This window comes from Misgurnus anguillicaudatus, chromosome 20 (assembly GCF_027580225.2).
Source record: "Misgurnus anguillicaudatus chromosome 20, ASM2758022v2, whole genome shotgun sequence".
NCBI classification, from domain to species: domain Eukaryota; kingdom Metazoa; phylum Chordata; class Actinopteri; order Cypriniformes; family Cobitidae; genus Misgurnus; species Misgurnus anguillicaudatus.
The window spans coordinates 38,536,612-38,549,929 of NC_073356.2; the positions used below are offsets into that span (position 1 = coordinate 38,536,612).

At 35.5% G+C, this 13,318-nt stretch overlaps 1 protein-coding gene and 1 long non-coding RNA gene across 2 annotated transcripts; one reads left to right on the top strand and one right to left on the bottom strand.

The window, feature by feature from the left end:
- The first annotated feature begins 2,872 nt into the window (after positions 1-2,872).
- Positions 2,873-13,282, top strand: slc6a19a.2 (solute carrier family 6 member 19a, tandem duplicate 2). The gene is made up of 12 exons (XM_055167057.2): positions 2,873-3,167; positions 5,162-5,302; positions 5,381-5,518; positions 5,608-5,789; positions 8,478-8,588; positions 8,665-8,777; positions 8,854-8,982; positions 9,073-9,229; positions 9,321-9,525; positions 9,608-9,767; positions 10,999-11,161; positions 12,338-13,282. Exons 1-12 carry the CDS (start codon positions 2,963-2,965, stop codon positions 12,587-12,589), a joined length of 1,956 nt encoding a protein of 651 aa, XP_055023032.1. The 5' UTR covers positions 2,873-2,962; the 3' UTR covers positions 12,590-13,282.
- Positions 3,050-8,471, bottom strand: LOC129412680 (uncharacterized). Its single transcript, XR_012359881.1, has 3 exons — positions 8,245-8,471; positions 5,140-5,332; positions 3,050-3,180 (listed from the first exon to the last, which is right to left on the bottom strand). It is a non-coding gene; the product is annotated as an uncharacterized lncRNA (long non-coding RNA).
- Positions 13,283-13,318: the final 36 nt, after the last annotated feature.

The following is a 13,318-nucleotide window of genomic DNA, read 5'->3' on the forward strand; positions in this document are numbered from 1 at the left end:
CAAAATGTATAATAATAGTAAACTATGAAACAGCACATAAACATAAGTAATCTTAAGACCAAGAGAGCCCCCTAGTGGCGTAAACATGCACTAGCATCAGGAGTCTACATTACAACACACTACATCATCAGATCATGTGTATTTGTGTAATAGATGAGTGATGCTGTAGTGCTGGAAAAGCGCCACCCTGCTGTCTGAAATCAGCACTGCATCATTGCATCTTCATTCAAATACAGAAAAGTCATCTACACAAATTTAATAAGTGTTTTAGTGTTTATTATTCATGTATTACAGTGTTTCTCAAACTTTTTTTGCCATTCCCCACTTTGGATGTAGAAAATGGTTTCCAAGCCCCACATGTGCCAAATCACCCCAACAAAATGGCAATCAATAGGCTTAACTATTAAAATGTATCATATTTGAAAACATGACAGCATTAAACACTTTCAATAAAGAAAATAAATGTGCACATGTATTAACACTTTGCATGAAATAAGACTTTGTTCAAAATTAAATAATAATGCAAAAAGTTGATTATGTCCACTGTCTGTCTTGGTTTTCTCTGCTGATGCCAAATCTCCAGTTTTCTTTTCATTCTGTGTCACAAACTTATCCATTGTTAACTTTTATACCCGCTACCAGCTATACCGCCTCTCCACATTAAAATTTTTGTTCCGCTTTAATTAACATCATGGCGTTGATCAATTTTTGTAGTTCCATGTGACATTGTCTTCACAGTCTGATGTTGTTTTAAGTTTGTCTTGAATTTTAAGGTGTTGTTTTGAGTGTATGGTCAATAAATAAAGGAATTTATAGAGATGGGCACAAAAATTACCAAATTTCCTTCCATTAGACACGCCCCCTTGTAATGTTCCTATTTCCCACAGTGGGGCCCGCCCCACACTTTGAGAAACACTGATGTAGCATATAAAAAAACAACAGAGGTGACCAAAGTGCTGTAAAATAAAGAGACAACACAGAAGACGTAACAATAATCACAAGTGTCACTGTGTGAGTTAATGATTGATTGATCACTCACTGTGATGGGTTAAATACTCTCAGCGGTTCTGATTTTCTTCTCATAAGTAATGTCACATCATTCATTATCTCTATCTTTTCTTTCTAAAAATCATGCACACAAAAATCACCAAGAGTTTAATAATAAACCTACAAGCATTAGTGATATATTGACTGGGCATTAGTAAATGTAAAACAGCTGGAGCTGGTCAGTAGCAGTTTAGTAGCTGTAGCTGTAACATCAGGATCATGGGGTCGATTTCAATCAAACTTTGAATGAAAGCTTGAAAGTTTTAAGATTTATACTTGTTGCGCTTTTTTATCATTTGTGTTAAATGGGACAAAATGTGCCCATTGGGATTTCCAGGGGTATTTATGTACCTTTACAAGGGCACCTAGATAAATAACTTCGCTCTCTTTCTGTTTCTCTCTCTCTCGCTCTCTCTCAAATGACACTTGCAGTTTGTATTATCAGTAATTAAGAACATAATTGGTCGTACTTACGTCTTTTTCTGTTGTAAACAATGTTGTAAACATGACTCAGTGTCAGGAATGATGATGACTATCTGACCCCTGCAGTCAACTTTATCTGAATGTAAAAGTAAGATTGCATTTACAGCTAAAACACATGTAAAGCTTGTGAAGATCTCCTACACACACAACATCTGCCAAATGAATCTTCACATTACATAAACAACACATTGAACCTGCTTAGAGAAATGATTACAACTATTTATTCAGTGTTAATCCCAAATCATTGACCAGACTAAATGCCTGAACACGCAGAACATGAGGTTATAACTGGTCAATAAGTTTTTATTTATATCATCTAGTGAAAGCTGAGCTGTTCAATTGCTATCAATCATTGCTTAAAACCACAAATATATCCGTGTGCTTGCATTAAATAACTCTGTATGAAGTGTTTTAATGCATTAACAGAGATCAGCTGTGGACTTCAGTTCAGTTCTCTCGTGTGAGTTTCAGGGTTTATGACGTCTTCATGTCATATCTGTAACATACCTAAGATTGTGGACATTGTAAATCTGCCCTTGTTAAGTGTTCTGCTGCTGAAGTGGGTGTGGCCAAGTGTAGCTCCGCCCCTCACGTGTGTCATGCAGCTGTCAATCTGACACATTAATGATTTTATGAATAACAGATAAATGCATGAAAGGCAACTCCAGTAACATTATTTCAAGAAGATTTTAATCGGTTCTTACTCATTTTTTATTAAAATAAACAAATTACTTTCAGTACAACAAATATAACTTAATTCTAATCTAAATGAGATTTGTATTAAATAGTTTATATATATATATATATATATATATATATATATATATATATATATATATATATATATATATATATATATATAATTCTGTCATCATTTTCTCACAGTCATGTTGCTCCAAACTTGTAAAAATGACTTTGTTCTGCTAAACACAAAGGAAAATATTTTGAGCAATGTTTGTAACCAAATCAATCAGAAGCCCCATTCACTTCCATAGGTTTTTTCTTTCCTATAATGGAAGTCAATGGTGCTCCTGTTTCCTGCTTCATTACAGCAAAACAGCCATTTGTACATGTTTGATGTAAAGGATGACAGACAAATTTGGTTTAATTTGGTTAAGTTTAATCACATTTACTTTGCAAGTCATTTAAACTTCTACTAGTGATAAGTTGCTATAACTTATAAAACAAGTTGTACATAAGTAAAAGTAACATAAAGCACATTGATATTGATTGATCAAATGATTTTCTCCAGTGTAATAACAATCCATATAGAAAGAGAGAGAGAGAGAGGCGAGAGAGGGAGGGGTTAAAGAGCTAAAGTTCATCATGTTAATATTGGTGACAGTATTTATTGAGATATACTGCAACCCATCGCTCTCTTCTCCCATCAGCCTGTTCATCTCTTTCATTTCTCAGACCAAACACAGAAGACATGAAGCTGAAACTAAAGATTCCTAACCCGGGTCTGGATGACCGGATCCCATCTCACGCTGAGCTGGAGAAGATCGAGGAACAAGAAGTTGGAGAAAGACCTAAATGGGACAACAAAACTCAATACATGCTGACCTGTGTGGGCTTCTGCGTTGGTCTGGGGAACGTCTGGAGATTCCCGTATCTGTGTCAGAGTCACGGCGGAGGTAAGACACAAACCTTTAAAAGAAGACAATATATGTTATCTGAACTGTTAAGCTACACTTACATTAAATTAGTAAATAAAATATTAAAGCAAGTAGAAATTATTTGATTGAAAGATGCCCAAGGACATTTTAACGCAAGGGTCTCCAACCTGGAGGGCTACTTTTTTAATAAAGTCTACTCAAAACATTTTTCTTTTACTTGTTTATTTTATTTTATTTTACTTATTGATATGTTTTATAGTTTAAAAGCCAAGTCAATATAAGAGGTTATTAATATAATGTGCTTTAGTGGGCAACTCACAGACTCCATGTGGGCATGCATGTTGGAGACCACTGGGGTCTAATGTAATACCAATAGCATTTTTCTAAGTGTGACTAAATTGACAATCAGTTATTCGGTAAAAAAGTGAAATCAAAGTTAATGAGTCTGATACAAATTGCGTGCATGCGTCTTATTTTTGTGTATCCATCTCATAAAACCTCATACCAATCCTAATGGGCTCCATATAACCACTTAAAACAGTTAAATAGTTAAACATTAATTTAACCTCAAAGAAACAGCAGATGTGTAGCACAGTAATGAACCGAAGAGCTGATTTAAATGGTGAGACATCTAAACCTGATGAACATAATCAGTTAACATCTTAACACATCTCAACACATCTTGTGTTTGTTTGACAAGATTCTTCTTTATACAGAAAACAATGAAATCAAGTTATTACATCAAATCTGAAATTAGATGGGTTGCATTTCTCTTTGATCAAAAACAAATCATCTGTATATCAGCTGAAACCTCAGTTGTGTGTTATGGGTCTTATTTAAAGTCTAAAAGATCTCAACAATGTCTTAACATCAATGAATTCTCTTTTTCCTAAAGAATTTTAAAGAAACAATCTGTCTTTTAAGATTTCTTGAATGTAAACACATCTGAGATCTCCATGAAGAGTTATAAAAAGAGTCTCCAGTGAGATGTTTTATGGGTTGTGTATAGTAGAGTTAATCTAGTAAACATGAACATGAGTTGATTTTCATGATGATATATCATTACTGTGTATATCTCTTAGATATGTTGAGGGTATACACAGCAGGTGTAAACTTCCTGATGGATCTTCTGTTGTCCTTCATATCTTCACACCTGAAACTCAGGTGCTGATATCCACATGTGGACTTTAAGCTCGGGTCATTAAGACTTCACATCTATGAGCTGATAATAACTCCACGCTTAGATAAAAACACCAATGACACAGCAAAAAACTAATACTGAAACAAAGTATTAAAATACAATCACACGTGATTACAACTAAATCATTACAAATTTCATTAAAATTATCATGAAAGCTAAAATATCAAAAATAAAAGCTAATTCAAAATATGAACACTGAAAGCCATAATGCTGTTTGTACGCAAAAAGTCAACAGTCATTCTGCATCCATAACTTAACTATCTTTGTTCATTTAACTTATTAACTTACTACGGAGCCCCTAAGGGGACAATTAAATAAAGTTTAGTTTCACGTGCACATGAAACTATTGCATACTCACATGAAACTTTCACGTGCGCACGTGAAACTACCGTGTTTAGTTTCGCGTGCTCACGTGAAACTTTCACGTGCGCGCTATAGTTTCACGTGCCCGCACTAAACTTGAAACTAAACATAAAAAATTTTTTGCACATGAAGGTTTCGCGTGAACATATGAAACTAAACTTTAGATTTTTTTACTCCAATGTCACCTTAGGGGCTCGGTAACTTCCAAAAACCATTGACTTAAAAAAATCAAAATGTTGTGAGTAATACACATAAGCCCTTGCACCTAAAAATGTTGAAAATTGAATTGAGGGAACTAGTTTACCCAATCAAATGAGTTAAGTCAACTTATTAGGGTTTCGGTGAATCAAACTAAAATCATTTTTAAATTCAATGTGTTTTTATGTTATAAAATACTGCAAATGAGATGAATGAAAGCAAACATACTTCAAATGTGTGATCCATTCAGGAGCGTTTATGATCCCATTCCTGATTCTTCTGGTCCTGGAGGGAATTCCACTGCTTCACCTTGAGTTTGCCATCGGACAGAGGCTCAGGAAGGGAAGTGTTGGAGTCTGGACCGCCATCAATCCTTATTTAGCTGGAGTGGGTCAGTATTAGATCATGAAGAGCACATGATCTGTAAAAGAAGAAGTGTGAGATGTTAACAGATGATCTGGTCCTGCAGGTATCTCCTCCATGCTGGTGTCATTTCTGGTGGGGATGTATTATAACACCATCATCGCTTGGGTCATGTGGTACTTCTTTAACTCATTTCAGGATCCGCTGCCCTGGAGTCAATGTCCTCTCAATGAGAACAAGACAGGTGCACACAAGATTTTGATCTTGACATGATGTTATTATATAGTGCTCTTGTGTGTGCTTTATAAATGAAAACTCTTCTGTATGTGACAGGGTTCGTGTCTGAATGTGCGCGCAGTTCTCCGGTGGATTATTTCTGGTACAGAGAGACGCTCAACACGACCACATCCATCGGTGAATCAGGAGGAATGCAGTGGTGGATGGTGGTGTCTCTGGTCTCTGCCTGGACGCTGCTGTGGGTTTGCTGTCTGAGGGGCATCGAGACCACCGGCAAGGTCATTACGAGCCATTTAAACACACGGGTTAAAGCCCTCGACAGATGACATTAAAAATGTTGTTTAGCATAAGACCATAATAAACTTAACAAGAGCATTAAATACACATCAAAATGTAAAACACATCAAAAGATTATTTTAGATTTATTTAAGATTATTAACAATTCACATAGAAAAGCACATTTTTAAAAACAGACAAACGTTACTTTAACCAGTGCAGCATTTTTGTCAAATTAACATTTGAAGAGTTTCGTTGCATAACTTTTTCATTTTTCAGAAATCTAATTTTTTGGTTGTGCATTTCAATTAATATCAATTCAACTGCAGTTGGTTTGTTTTGATTTTAACCTTCATAACTTAAAAAATACAGCTAAGTAGCACCATAAAACAAAATAATAACATGAAAACATAATAATAAACATGTTTTGACAAAAATGTTAAAAACTTATTTATCTCGTTTTGCCTCGAAACTCTTCATATATTTTTATGCTACTTTAACTTAAAAATTTCAGTTAAACGGCTTTAACTAGTTTTTATAAGTTATGTCAACTATTCAGAGGTCAAAACTTAAAATATTAGGTTGAATTGACTTTCAAAACCAAGATATTTTAACTTCATCCTGCATTTCCTTTATAGTGTGTTAATAACCTCCTCAGTATGAAAATAGGAAGATAAACCTGCACTGTAGAAAATACTTTGCTGCCCTAAATTTTTTTTGTTAAATCAACTCAGATCTACAAGCCATGTCAACAGAGATGAGTTTTCACAACTTACAAAATACAGTTGAGAAAAGTCAACTCAATTGTATAAGTTATAACAACTCACCTGTAGTTATAACAGCTCATAGTCAAGATAAATAATAGTAAGTTGAAATGACTTGTAAATCCCAGTTGATTCAATAGGCAGCAAAATATTTTTTACACTGTGTGTGGTTTATAGCTGTACAATATTAAGTCTTAACTAATGATGACTACCCAGAATTCAACCCACACTGTAAAAAAATGCAGTATGACGTTAAAACAACTAGTCAACTCAACGTATACGTTTTGACCTGTGAATAGTTGACATAACTTAAGTTGAACAACTTCAACTAGTTTTATAAGTTAAATAGCATAAAAATATATGTTGATTTGACACAAATGCTGCATTTTTTTAGGTAGCAAACCTAAAATAGGTGATAAAATAGTACACTTCAATTGAAGTGCTTTAAGTTTTTGCGCACTAATTATGTACTAAAAAAGTTTTCTACTTCTTTAGTACTTCATCTAAGTCTACTTATCTGTGCTATTACAAGACATCGTGAATATGCAACCCAATATCACGCAAATACGTGACTATTTCACGTATGGACCAACGTGAAAATGTCACGTTTTGCCGGTTTTGAACGTGAGCATGTCACGTTTTCTGTTTGTGTCACTTTCACGTTTTGGTTACTCAACTTTTTTGTCCTAATTTCTTACCATTGTCGCTTCGGTTTAGGGTTAGATTGGGTAACCAAAACGTGAAAGTGACACAAACAGAAAACGTGACATGCTCGCGTTCAGGGCCGGCGGAACGTGACGTTTTCGCGTTGGTCCATGCGTGAAATGGTCACGTATTTGCGTGATATAGGGTTGGAATATGAACTAAAATGTGCTTAACATACTAGCTCTTTATGATTTAGTTACCACTTAAATGAAACAAACCCAACATACTTTTTAAAGTTTTGACTTGTGGTAAGTTGACATAACTTAGAAAAACAAATTGAAATTGTTCAACTTAATTTGTTAAGTCAAAGTAACATAAAAATATATGTTATGATATCATTTTTACAGTGTATTAACCCTGAATTAACCACTGAAAAGTGTGAAAAGTCATTCTTAGGCCGGGTGTGTGCATGGGGAAATTCCTGGTTGCCTTAAATGTTTAAGTATAACCAACATGGAAAGTCATTTCAGTTGAATATGATTAATGTTGACTAGTGACATGTAGATAACTAAAAAGTAAAAAAATTGAATTAGCTTAATTTGTTTCAACTCCTCACTAATCAAGATGAATCATAGAGGTGTGGTTTAGGTTAATCCAGGACTAAGTCTTTTAGGGGCAGTTTCCCGGACCAGGATTAGCTTCATCCAGGACTAGGTCTTAGTTTAATTAGGAAATATAAGTAGTTTTAACAAACATGCCTTACTAAAAACATTACCTGTGTGCATTTTGAGGTAAAACAAAGGGTACTGATGTATTTGAAGATATGTAAGTGCAAGTTGTTTTCAGTTTGGAGAGCTCTTAAAAGTGTTTAAGTCTAGGACTAGTCTAATCCCTGTCCGTGAAACCGCCCATTAAAGTTGTAAAGTTTTTACAGACAAACCTTACAAAAAAAAACACTACAGATGTGCGTCTTGAGACAAATGTCACTGATATATGTTAAAATAAAAACAAGTCAAGATATTTTTAAATGAAAGCAGCTCAAACTTACTTTTAGTCTGGTATTAGTGTAAACCCTGTCCGGTAAACCGCCTCATAAAGTTGAAATGCATTTCTTTGTACTGTATATCAGTCCAGCTCTGAGATCAGCAAAAACTAAACTGATAATCTGATGGAAACTGATGGAATCTTCTTATCTTATATATCATGAGTACAAAGGTAAAGAGTTCAAACACTTTCTATGAACTTTTATATAACAGTATTGTTGTGTTGCTTTGACTTCAGGCCGTATACATCACATCAACTCTTCCTTATGTGGTCCTCACCATCTTCCTGATCCGAGGTTTGACCCTGAAAGGTTCTGTGAGGGGAATAGTGTACCTGTTTACACCTGACGTAAGCTTCTCCTATACTCTACATCAATCATATATATGACTCCTGCGCTGTATGTATTCATATCTTATGTACGCAGTTGAATGAGCTTGCAAACCCATCGACGTGGCTGGACGCAGGTGCGCAGGTGTTTTACTCTTTCTCTCTGGCGTTCGGTGGTCTCATCGCCTTCTCCAGCTACAACTCCGTACAGTGAGAAACTTTATCAACATTATATAACAGTAAAGCATCTACAGCACATTTATATGAACTCGTTCTCTCTTTACAGTAATAACTGCGAGCAGGACGCGGTCATCATCTCTATAATAAACGGGATGACATCCATCTACGCTGCCATTGTGATTTACTCCATCATCGGTTTCAGGGCGACGGAGCGCTTTGATGAATGTCTCAATGGGTTTGTGTTCACATCTGACATTTACACAGAATTCATGTAAAACAAAAATCCCAAAATTAACTTAAAGACATCGTGTTTATCTGTGCACAGAAACATCCTGACGCTGCTGAATGCGTTCGATCTTCCTGAAGGAAACATCACAGAGGCGAACTATGATTGGTACATTCAGAATCTCAACGTCACAGCACCAGATACTTTTCAAGACCTCAGTCTGAAGACCTGTGACATGCAAACCTTCCTCAGTCAGGTCTGTTTTTCACTACTAGGTAGATGAATAAAATCTTTACATCTGAAGCTAAGGTGTTGTTGAGGTGATCATCATCATCTGATGTTGACAGGGAGTGGAGGGCACAGGTTTGGCCTTCATCGTCTTCACCGAGGCCATCACTAAGATGCCCGTGGCTCCTCTGTGGGCCGTCCTCTTCTTCATCATGCTCTTCTGTCTGGGTCTCTCCACCATGTTCGGCAGTATCGAGGGTGTGGTGGTGCCGCTCCAAGATCTGAACATCTTCCCAAAGAGATGGCCTAAAGAGATCTTCACAGGTGGAGCTGATGCATACATCGTGTTGACTCTGATTGGGTCATTCGCTCTGACTTGACTGAAGTTTCTGTGTCTGTGTTTCAGGTCTGGTGTGTTTTGTCTCTTTTAGTATCGCTGTTATATTTGCTCAGGGTTCAGGGAACTACTGGTTGGCTCTGTTTGATAGTTTCGCTGGATCTATTCCGCTTCTCATCATTGCCTTCTGTGAGATGGTGGGCGTGGTCTACATTTACGGGATTGACAGGTCAGACTAAAGATGTTTCTTGTTTCTAATGTCAATATGATGGATGTAAGTCTATCATCTTATTTTCAAATAAGCACTTTTTGGCCTAAAACTGAAAGAAGACTCCCAGAACATTATGTTGACACTGGGACAAAATTTCAATCAACCAATTAGATTTCAAAAAATTTATTTACAGTTTGTTTCAAGTTTAAGCTTAAAAACCAGGATTAGCTTCTTCATTGGTTTTCACTTTTCTCTGATTTTAGGGTTCAGTTATGGTTAGGGTTGGGATTTGGGGTGGGTTTAGGTTTTAGAATCAAAAATGTTGTCCATGGGTCAACACAATATGCTTTCATGAGGACATCTCTTACTTGGCAAAATCAGTTCGAGCTCAAAATATTTCAGTAGTTTTCAAGCAAGAAATAACCGAGACCGGAAATATAGGCCAAATATAGTCCGGCTATGAGTAACCCAAAATAACTTTGAATTTGGTTTTATTTTTGACAAATTAACTTCTGTAATATCTGATATTCCATCTTTAAGCAAAGTCAACAGGTGTTCAAGGTGTTTTCTTTATTTTTTTTTTACATGTTTTAAGCATAAACACATTGTCTATTTTTGGGCTATGTTTACTTACACTGCAAAAAAGGATTTTCAAAAAAAATTGTCTTGCTTGTCTTTCAGTATAAATATCAAAAAATTCTTAAATTAAGATGCTTTTTCTTGATGAGCAAAACGATCCAAGAAAATAAGTCTAGTTTTTAGACCAGAAATATCAAATTTAAGTGATTTTGTGCATAAAACAAGCAAAAAAATCTGCCAGTGGGATAAGCAAAATATCGTGAACATTTTTCTTAAACACTAAATTTAAGATAAATAAGCTTACCCCATTAGCAGATTCTTCGGCTTGTTTTGTGCACAAATAAATTTGATATTTTTGGTCTGAGGGCTGGACTTGTTTTCTTGGGTCTTTTTGCTCATCAAGAAAAAGCATCTTAATTTAAGAATTTTTAGATATTTATACTGAAAACAAGACAAAAATACTAAGAATTTTTTTTCTTGAAAATCATTTTTTGCAGTGTAGACGTCTATTAGACTTTCACTGACAGCCTTTGTTTTAGCCAAAATTAAATAGGCAATATTCTGCCCATTATCAAGCTCGTGATTTAATTTTTTATTTTATTTATGGCCTTTGTTTATCATTTCAATCCTTTAAACTCTGTCAATGTGTATCTGTGTTCTCTCTGAACAGATTCAATGATGATATTGAATTCATGATTGGTCACAAGCCCAACCTCTTCTGGCAGATCACATGGAGATTCGTCAGTCCTCTTCTTGTGTTGGTTATCTTCCTCTTTTACTTTGTAACTACTGTAAGCAAAGACCTGACGTACATCGCCTGGGACCCCGAGTCTGTATGTACTGAATCTGATCCTATTTTTACATCTGTGCTCCTGTATAGCTCAATGGTAAAGCGTGGCTTTGGCTAGAAGGGATACAGCAAACACTGAAATCTCCTGAGATGTTGGGTTTAGAGTTAGGTTTGAAGGAAAGGATTACACTGTCATAGGGCAGTACCCTTTAAAAAAGGTCCTAATATGTACCATTTAGGTACAAATATGTATCTTTGAACTGCCCATATGTACCTTTGAAGTACTAATATGCACTTTTTTGGTACAAAGGTGTACCTTTTTGAAAGGGTACTGTCCCACAACTTTTGGCCCTTTATTTCTGAGAGTGTAGCATAAAAAACACCACTTATCCAGCAAGATTTGGGCGTTTGCTATATTATCCCTTCTAGCCACAACTTTAGAGCATTGCATTAGCAGCGCAAAGGTCATGGGTTCAAACCAAGGGAACAAACAGACTGGTCAAACCTTGTAATGCACCGTAAAGTCACTTTGGATTAAAGCATCTGGCAAATGCATAAATGTACATCTCATACAGATGCTTTTACTCACACATTCATTTCTATGGAGGACGAGCTGAGGATTTCTGCAGATAAAATCTGTTCAGTTGAAATGCCTGTAAGAGAAATAATAACACAAATAGCAATAATAGTTTATTTCTATAGAAACATTCACTTATAGGCAAAATAGCTACACTGTAACTGTGATTGTAACATAAACTAATAGACTGCATGAGGAAAATACAACCTCACATATATAATATATACTTCAAATGTTATAGGCTAACTAAAAGAATTGTATTTAGCACATGGGAATAACATCCAAGTATATGATGTGTAGGCTTTGCCAACTGTGCTTTTGTCCATAAGGATTTATAACATGAACCATGTATAGAAATGCATTGTGTTAGCAGCACAAAACCTCATGGGTTCAAAACACAAGGAACGCACATACTGATCAAACCTTGTAACGCACTGTAAGTCACACTGAGAAAATAAAAACTTGTGGACACTGGTGCACATGATTGAATGAAGATTAACTCACATTCACTTCATTTTAAGAATGTGACTTTATTCAATCATGTGCAACTGGTGATTTTTTTCAGTGCACTTTGTATAAAAGCGTCTGCCAAATGTGTAAATGTAAATGATTTCTCCTTACTTTTGTCGTGTTTCATTGCAGGAGAATTTCCCAGCCCTGGCCACACTTTCCTACCCTGAATGGATTTATGCTATAATCTTTGTTTTGGCTGGAATTCCCGCATTGTTCATTCCAGGTGTGGCTTTATTCAAACTCATCCAGAAACACTGCTGCAGAAAAGGGAAAAAAACAGAAGACACCGTCAACTCCATCTCTGCCAGGATTGAAATATCGGATGAGCCACGCAAGACAAATGTGGACATGAACACAGCTCATTCAGTAAATCACAGCTAAACAACAGAGAGAGAGAGAGAGAGAGAGAGAGAAGAGAGAGAGAGAGAGAGAGAGAGAGAGAGAGAGAGACCCTCATCATGACTGGTTTACATTCAGAAATGAAGTGATATCAGTAATATGATGATGCGCTGTGATGAAGGGGTTAACAGAGATCCTCATTGAGCTGTTGTTCTCATCTATATAACACACATGTACTGTACTGTATATAAACAGCCCTTCCCTCATCATTTACAGTACAGAGTCTATATATAGTTAAGATATGAAACCCTATTCATAATGTATGTACTAAAGTTTACAATATAATTTAAAGTGAGTTGTAAATGATAATACTGATGTGTTTCTGTTCTGATGTTGATATGTGTTTTGATATGTAACCAGATATGCTTTATGAATTGTTTTAATACGGTGTGTAAGTCAAACAAAAATAATGCTTTTACAAAATCCACAAACTCTACATGCAATTGTCAAATGATAATTCCTAAAAAAAAAAAAAAATGTATACCCGGCTGTAACTGAACCAAAGTTAGGACACATCAGTGTTTGTGTGTATTTTACACAGTAACTATTGACATGCAAAGTGTAAAATCTAAACAGTTATTACAAGTCATAACTCAACATTTGTAACAAGTAACCATTTTTAATATTTTCTCGCAGTACATCTAATAATAAAGCAGATTTGAATAGCTACACAAATCATGGAGTTTTCAATTATTTGGAAAGAAACAAAAA

Bases quoted from the DNA above. Each gene is read 5' to 3' on its own strand.
- slc6a19a.2 (XM_055167057.2), top strand. From the start codon at position 2,963: ATGAAGCTGAAACTAAAGATTCCTAACCCGGGTCTGGATGACCGGATC. The intron at 5,303-5,380 runs GTCAGTATTAGA...CTGGTCCTGCAG, and splicing joins TCCTTATTTAGCTGGAGTGG to GTATCTCCTCCATGCTGGTG. The intron at 8,983-9,072 runs GTTTGTGTTCAC...ATCTGTGCACAG, and splicing joins TTTGATGAATGTCTCAATGG to AAACATCCTGACGCTGCTGA.